At 31.9% G+C, this 9,241-nt stretch overlaps 1 protein-coding gene across 6 annotated transcripts in view; it reads right to left on the bottom strand.

Annotated features, from left to right (window-relative positions):
- Positions 1-336: 336 nt before the first annotated feature.
- HYCC2 (hyccin PI4KA lipid kinase complex subunit 2) overlaps positions 337-9,241 on the bottom strand; it is a 96,350-nt gene continuing 87,445 nt past the window's right edge. For all 6 annotated transcript variants that reach the window (XM_056808673.1, XM_056808675.1, XM_056808679.1 and 3 more), the window contains one exon: positions 337-8,334. In XM_056808673.1, coding sequence (XP_056664651.1) covers positions 7,733-8,334 — 602 coding nt within the window. In that variant the 3' untranslated portion in view covers positions 337-7,732. The remainder of the gene's footprint in view (positions 8,335-9,241) is intronic.

Raw genomic sequence — 9,241 nt, 5'->3', positions numbered from 1 at the left:
AACTTTATCTGTATTTATTTTTTGTTTATTCTGAATGTGTATGTCTCTCCAATAAAGTAGAAGGCTCTCTGAGAATAGGATCCATTTCATTTTTCTATTTATGTAACTAGTCTCTTACACAATCATTTGTTGAATGAAGTAAAGGGAATATAGAAGAAGGATTAAGACAATGTCCTAGAGTATATGTGTAAATAAAAAGACCTAAAAATCTTAAGGAAACATAACAAAAGATCAAAATGTCATTAAGAAGTGAAGCCAATGACACTAAACTTTATATAATATCTGGAGGAAAGCATATTTGAGAGTACTGTTATGTTTTGGAAAAGAAAATCCACATACATAAATATGGTTTATTTAGAAAAAAGGTACACGGCTATCCAGAAACACAATATTTATTTAACATTTTTAGGTATTCTTTTCTGCTTGGCAGACTGATAATGAATTTTTTACATCTTTATTTACAATGACTTAAAATATTTTTTTCATCTCTGGCTGATATTTACAAAGTCAACAGTAAATATATTTCACATTTCAACAACAGTCAATAGCATTAACCAGTTTTTAGTAAGACAGTTATTAAAATAATGGCTTACATGCACATGATCTTCAATGTGTGTGTCACCCTTAGCTCTAAAAAAATGAAGATTTTTACTGGTCCTAGGTTAAGGGACATCACACAGTAGAGATCTTGTTTTTTACATACTTATTTAAATTTTCACCAGCAATAAATCTTGAACACTTGGGCAGCCTAGTGCATGCAATCTTCGGTTTAATGCTGGTGAAAAATAAGATTTGTTTTACATAGTCTACATCTTTTCATCTAATAAACATATTCTCAGCAAAGGTTTATTTAATGCTTCCTTTTCTATTAAGACAGAAAAGACTATACAATGCCAAAGTCATAAGAGTCTTTCAGAAACCTTAGCTCAGAAGAGCCAAACTAGCATGAGAAAAAAGTATGAAAATAATCTTTTAACCATTAAAGATTGTGTCTCTTAGCTAGTCAAACTGAATGTAAATCCAGTATAATTTCAAGGATAAGAATCAAAAAGATTCATTGTAAAGTATATGAATTTATTACAAATGTTAAAAATCACGTGGGGGGGGCATACCTCTCAGTACAGTTTTCTTAATAAAACTTAAAAAAAAAAACCACCCTCCTAATGTTTAGAAAACAAATCTATTTATAGTTTTCAAAACGGTCTGGTTAAATTAACCAAAACATCAATTATTTTTCTAATTTTTCTGTTAAGGAAAAACAGTATGCTGAAGTGACTGAGTAAAACATCTTATTATTCTCTTAGCTTAATCACATTTCTTAATAAAATGGCAAAATTTAAAATGGCATATTTAGGAGTAACACTCCCAATAAACTCATTTCACATATATATTCAAATAGTTCTTAGCCCAAGATAACTGCAAAGAAAAATCCTCAGTAATTACTCATATAGATTATAGGTGAAGATATAACCCCATTTTACTAATAACATTTCCCATACGCCACAAGCAAATCTAGCAGAAATGTTTGAGAGTGCTAATTTAAAGAGGTCCATTTCTGTGACTTTCTTATGGCATGTTACATGTTATAAGGTGTTTTTTGGTCCAGATCTGATTTCATCAGTGTAATGATGAAGTATGAAAACCTTTGAAGATGCTGATGAACCATTATGTCCCTAACTTAATTGTAGTGAGTTGCCTGGAGCAATATGATTTGCCTAGGGCTACACAGTTCTCCAGTCCCTAAGGCTCTCATCCACTCTACCTTTCCAACTCTCATTCTGAGGATGACTTATTGATATTTGAATTGTCCTATTCAATACTGGCATATTGTAGGATATTTAATCTACTTAAATTGGTGAAGAGATGTAGAAAGCATGTCACACTACAATGTGCCATGAAAAAAGGGTCCTCATTAAGAAATCATGTGTGATCTTATATGTATTTGTTAACTTTTGTTGAAAATGGCTTTTCCTTCTATGATTCTAATGAAAAATATTTCTAATTTCTAATTCTTTAAGGTGTTTAATATACACAACTAGACCTTCTGTTTTGTATATTTTGTTAACAGAAATTACCATCAGAATAACAACAAAATTTAACTTATTTCAGATAAAGAATGGAAACCTCTAAGAATTCTACTCAGATTCCCAAGTGTATATAGGTAATCTACTTTTCAAAGAACCTATTGTTTAATTTTTTTCCACATTAAAAAACAAGGGAGGACAAATTATAAAAATCTCAGATAATTTAAAAATAATATTTGGTTTGTAAATTTCTTTGGTAAAATAATGAAATCAGGGAAGACATAATTTATTATCCTAGATATTACAGGCAACATTGAACTAAAGACCTACAAATACTGCAACCCAGACTTGAAATCAGTTTTCTAAATGAGAATCAAGTGCCAATTAAGTTTATTTCTTTTGGAAAAATTATTCAAGAGGGTCCCCTACATTGAAACCTTTGATAATAAATAAATTAAATGTTAGGCAATCTCATTGCTATCAGCCCAGCTACACTTATTTTTACATACTGTTCTTTTATAAGAGTCATATTCAACATCATAGTATACTTTCAAGAATTTATCTACATCATACCAAGTGTAAACAGTACTAATACATTTTTCAAATTCAGAAGCAAAAAAATATTAAGTCATTTTCTGCTCTACAATACCTATTATTTCACACAGAATCAGCTTTATGAGTTGCCATAATGTTTTGCAGTTTATTGTTCCTAGACAACTTAACTAAAAGACAAAACTGTGGAAACCAGGATATTTCTAAAATAAAAACACTGAATATGTCAAATATCATGTGGTCTGGTTTAAAATGAATATTCTCAAATAGCAGGGATAGTGACTAGTGACTTAGAATGATCTGTTATTCATTCCTTGAACTATATGTAGATCTATCATCAATGTGACAATTTTGGCAAAGACTAATTAATTGTACCAACTTAGATGACAACTTAAGATTTCATTAGGAACATTAACTCAGTTTTACTGTTCTGTGATCTGACTGATTCTAGGGAAGAGTTTAAGCTATTTAGTAAGAGCAATTTTTTATTTGTTTTCCAAAATAATTCTTTCTTAAGAATATGTATCTTTAAAGAAAACTTCAAATTAATCATTACAAATACATGTCTGAAATGAATTAATACTCTAAAACAGTATAACAACCAACTATCTCAAAAGATGAAAGAAAAAAGTCAAAATGAAACAAAAGCAACAAAATTCTGCAAGTAGACTACTATAACCTTAAAATAAAAAAGCTCTAAAATCTACATGGAATTTCCTGATTCATTCCTTAGCTATGACTTATTAAATATATGTTTTTTCCTCAAAAAAATTCAGAAATGAAATACTGATTTTCAAATACACAAGTAAACACATACTTTACAATATTGGGGGAAAAATGGGAATGATCCTACTTGCCACTGCTTAGCAATGGGCTACTGCACTTAATCTTGGAATTTTTTTCTATTTACAAATGAACATAGAATTAGCTGACAGAATTGGACTGTAAAACATAATCAAAGGACACATACAAACTTCAAGTGGTGGGGAAAAGAAAAACACTACTTTATCCTAATATTAAAAAAATAGTGCAAATTAAACAAATCAGAAAAATTTTTATTCTCATTTTTCTAATGTTATCAAGCAGATGATTCATTTTAAAGCTTATGAGTAGAATTTGAAAATTCAGATTGGAAATGTCAAGCTTAATTATCTGAAACTACTGCAGCTACAAGACATTTAAGAAGATATTTACTTTTTACGATATGTTTACTGTTATAATAAGGAAGCAGAAGTTTTACAATAAATCTAACTCTCTATTCACACAAGGAAATTTAACCTGTATTTATAGTATATTAAGTATAATCTCTTAAATGTAAAAAAAATGACTAGAACAGAAAATTCAATATTCTTATTTTGCGATATTCAATTGGACATGTAATTAATTTGCCACTTTAGTACTTCTGTAAAATTTGGATGACAAAAATACTGATTAAGTCATTTCAGAAGGAGTTACTTTACTTTTAAATAAAACCTCAGAAAAATTAGCCAAAATGGAAGCATATCAGTATAATGTGGCAGAAATTATGACGAGATAATGCATTAACACTACTGTATGTGTATAGACTATACATATACAAAGTTACCTACATGTCCAACACTTATGTGTATGTAGTATTCAACTACAAATGGAAAAATGATGTAATCTACATTTTGCTTGCATATATCTTTTCCTTTAAATGTTGAACCATACCATAGGATAAAGGAGCTGAAGGGAATGGGGTGCTTGATGCTATATACCACAATACTGTAAAAGAATGAGAAGTGCCTGGCATAGTAGAAAGAAATAGCTTGGGAGACAGGAGACCTTGGCTTAGTCCTAGCTTCCACCAACTGGGTGACATTGGGCAAACCAATTTATGTCTTTGAGCTTCAGCTTCCTCATCTATAAATGGAGGAGGCAGCTGGACTAGATAATCTTCAAGGTCCTTCTAGCTTTAAAATCCCATGATTGTACAGTAGAGTAAGCAAAGGAAAAACAAACGTTTCAAGTTAAAATCTTCCCACCACCACCAAAAAGCAGCTTATCTTAACAAAAATTTTTATAATTTACCCCTAGAAGGCAACTTTTCATTGTATACTTTATTTTGCTTCTCATCAAGTTCCTTTTTTTTATTGTCATAGAGTTGTTTAACATGGCCTTAAAATAACTTACCCTAAATATATGTGCGTGTGTGTGTATGTGTGTGTGTGTGTGTATTTCATATCCCTTCAGGCACTTTGCCAAATCTAGATCCAACATGGACAACATCAATGAAAAATCTACATTATTATAGAAAATTGGCATTTCATTCCTTAATAGCTTTATCATAGATTGGCTCAGTTCAAATTTTGGTGACACATTTAACAGTAGGTCTCTGTAGTGATCTGTAAGACACTTTATGGAAATTATGAATAGCTTATCCAGTATGAATTGATTCATTATATGATAAAAATGATTTCCAAATGTCTATAGATCCAACTATTGTATATACAAAAAGGCACTACTTCAAGAAAAAAGTGCCAACAAATAATCTGATCATCCAAAAACCTGTACTGGAAGCCATAAGGCATTTTCCTAAATAGACAATTCAATGATAATGCCATTTTATTAAAAAAAAAAAGTTAATTACTTGAATATTTCGTTTCAATTCAATGAAATGTTTCAAATATAGAGTCAAATTGTAGTAAATAAAAGGACATAGTGAAAACACAATTGTTCATCAAGATTATGAAGTTCTAATGGGTGTAGTAAATATGTATGTGCACAATGTAGTATACATAGACAGATATAAATCCCCAAACTAATCTTTACATATACATCTTGGATTTTGATGAAGAAAAAAAGGGTTTTGAAATTTTGTACTATTTATCATTTCACACTTCTATTTATATTAGTAATTTTGTGCTTGAAGGTACTCAATAAATGCTTGTGGAATTACTGAATTTAAAAAACAAAACAAAACAACTTTTTGCTCTCTTAAAAGAAGTTAGAAGTCTCTGCAAAATATTCACCCTCTACTTCCAGTAATCTACAAGTACTCCTCTCCTTTCATGTTATTTAAAAATTTTTGTAATATGATCAGAATTCTGCTTTCTTGTTTATATTAGATATTTTTCACTTCTCTGACATTTCTCATGGACCAATTTTTAAAATAAATGATGCTTATTTAAAATATGTTTGAGAGATCTTTGTATCTATACATACATACTATACACACGTTTCTGTATATACATATATAGATGTGTGTATATCTAAAGTCTCTTGTCTTATCTTTGGACTTGGGCAATGTTATAGATGTTTAGGGTTCTAATTTGCCAATTTGAATATGAACTGAAAACATTACAGAATATTATCTTGAAATAAGAATCCAACTATTCTAGTAATTGTTTGAAAGTAAATCCTTTCCCATCAAAATAAAGGATTTTCATAAAAGATGGAAGAAATAGGGTCCTTTTCTGGTACCTGTATTTAGCAAATTCCAAAAATTTTCAATTTCTAGATTTGTTCAAGAGAAAAATCTTTCTAGAAGTTTCCCAAAACATTTTTTTCACAGCATCAATGAAAAGTGCCTAAAAACTATGTAACATCAATTCTGGTCTGTTTTATGTGAAGAAAACTTATATGATTCTAAGAAAGTATAATAACAATACTTTTGTTATGCGTATGTGTGTATTTTCTAAAGACAATATATGTGGTCCCTGGGAGTTTAATTATCAGAGCCAAAGATTCAGGGATGCTATGTAATATCTAATAAAATGATTCTCCAATCAAATCAGAACTGACATTTTGTATGCTATATTTTTGTAGTCTCTTAACAATTTTGAAAAGCTAGTCACATATTTAATGTCTAGCCCACTGACATGATTTCAAAATTTTCTAAAGGATGAGGAAACCACTTTCAAATAATGTTGAACATGCTCACAAATGCAGTAGACTGATGAATAAATAGGCAATGTGGTCCTTTTAGCAGAAAACATTGCGATATCCCCTGGAGGGAAATAGTTTTTAGAAAAATGTATTACAGTGAAACTTCAGTGATTCCCCCAAGCAAATATCTGTCCCTGATGTACCTCCATGAAGTATATATAATCTGTCAGGACTGTAGATTTCCTAATCCAAAGTATTTGACTGAATTTAGGCACACCTAGAAAGCAGCTGAGAGGGCTTCACTGAAGATGAATTGAGAAATTCCTCTCTTTACCTGAATATGTACTTGTTTGAATCAGTCATCAGCAATTCACAAACAAGAATAAACTGTTCATCATGTCTAGGAAATAGGATACCCCATCCAGATTCTTGGACTTGCTTATTGTTTCAAACTTTAACTTACTGACATAATAACCCTATATGTCCTACTAAGAAAGAGGGAAGACATTACGTTAAATATGGCTATAAAGCCATTAAAAGTGCATTATCATTTTCACAATAAACTTAGAACCTTCTCTGCAATGGAGGAGACTAAAACTTATTTGAATGTTTCAGTGACTGTTTTAACTTTTCAGAGTAAAAAAGTTGGGGGAAAAGAACTGCTGCCCTCATTTTAATATATAAGAACAGCAGAGTGCCAGGATCCATGTCTGATCTATTTTCTCCCATCTTTTTTTCCCATACTTCTGAAAAAAATTAAAAAAGAAAGAAAAGAAACAAACAAAAGATTGCACAAACTCAGAGAAGTCCAAGGAGTCAGTAGAATCTCTGAGGCACTCCTGGTTTTGAGGGAAAAAAAAATACGATCCAGTAGTTTTCATAGTCCTGTATATTAAGAGAACCCGTTTCTATTACTTAACAAAGTCAAAGAATCACTTCATAGGGATCACATACACCATTTCCTCTGACGTCTCTGCAGTCTCACAGTGTTGAAATGGGACCGATCAGCCTACGATGATGGATTGCACATCACCCAAGGAGAAAGGGAGGCATGAAAAGGCAAACATTTTATACTGCTTCACAAACACATTTAGGGTGAGGATAGGGGGACAGAGAGGAATAATAGGAAGAGAAAGAAAATCTTATTGCTGTTTCAGTACAAAATACAGTATGATGATACCTAAACTGAATCAGATTTGATTACAATGGTCAGTAGTTTCAGACTGTGGGATAAAGTTTCTTCTTGCGCAATGAAATGTTTGGTTTTAAAAGATAAGCAGTAAGAGAAGAAGTCGAACGTGTCAAAACTACACCTGTGATATTAGCTGCATATTGAAGCTTGGGGAGCGAGACTGCTTAGTTAGGGGGGTTCCTGGGCTAAGGAGATCTTTACTTTCCCCAGCTTGACCTAGCCGGTCTTCCTGTAGGCTGATAGTTGAAAATCGATTGGCATTGCTACCTGCTAAATTAGTAACTCCCTCAATGCCAACCCCAATGCTTGTACTGGCTTGACTGCCATTCACATAGTCAAACGATTTACTTGAAGAAGCACTGGCTGTCCGGATAAGACTTAAGCTATTAGCTTTTGGCACCACCTGCCCTGCGGGTAGGCTCAGGTGTTTCTTCATTGGTGTCAACTCAATGGAATCTACACTAAGATCAGTTGGTTGATGTGTATACTGCTTACGAACTACTGACTCTCGAGGGCTCTCGCTGGACTTGGTGGCAGAAGCTGTTTCTTTATCCTTGGCTGAACGCCCACTTGCTACTTTTCTTAAGCTTCCTCTCTGAGAAGAGGATGATGGTTTGGTCCCAACTGGCTGACTGCTGAGGGAAGCCCCTGATGAAAATCCTTCATCTGCATCATTCAAGTTCACAGACTCCTCTCCTCCATTTACACCCTCAGCACCTAAAAAACAAATCAGATGAACTCAATACCAGTTAAGTTAAATGTCTTAAGTTTGTTGTACTTTGATGACGACCTTGTCAGACAATTCTCCTGATAAACATCTTATTCGACACTGATTTCTAATATGCTATTATGCTGCTGTTCTGCATTATTCTAGAACATGGATATTCCATTAATATACTTCTGTATGTGTGTGTATATATATATGTATGTGTGCATATATATGTATGTGTGTGTATATACTGCCTATTACTAAAAGTAAAGTCATGAATTGGATACTCAAACAAATTTAGACTTCATACAACTTTCTCATAGTACAAACTGTTGACACAATTTAGCACAAACCTTCAACTGAAGATTGACCTCACCTAAAGAAAAGTCAGTCAGTAGTCTTAGTTTTCACTATTTTGCAAAAAGATCAAATGAAATGAAAACCTTTCAGAAACTCATATCTGATATAGCTAATAGATCTGAAAATATATTTTTGGCAACTGAAAAGGGATCCAATTCTATCATATTACATGGAAGCTCTACTTATTGTTTCAATTTTAAGTGCCTTTTTTCCTTAAAATGTTATGCTTAATTCATAATCAAAGAATACAAAGAAGCAGTGAGAAAAATGAACCTTTTAACATAGAGTAAGCTAGTTTTTCACTTATAAACCCAAAATTTCACAATCCTTTTGATAAGTTCTACTTCTTCTTGGGACTGCTTCTCAAACTGAAGTTCCTCCATAGCTATATACTATTCAATTAATGCATCCAGTAGCAACTGTGCTTTTTTACATGAGAGCCAAAGCATCAATACATATTAAAAAAACCAAACAACCTGGAGCATTAAGTCATGAAGAAAAATTTAACCTGGACTATGTAAATATCTTTATGTTTAAGGAACAATATCAGGTGAG

Source organism: Monodelphis domestica, chromosome 8 (assembly GCF_027887165.1).
Source record: "Monodelphis domestica isolate mMonDom1 chromosome 8, mMonDom1.pri, whole genome shotgun sequence".
Taxonomy (NCBI): Eukaryota; Metazoa; Chordata; class Mammalia; order Didelphimorphia; family Didelphidae; genus Monodelphis; species Monodelphis domestica.
Note: the sequence above shows the minus strand (reverse complement) of the source record. Positions and strands in the feature narration are given on the sequence as shown.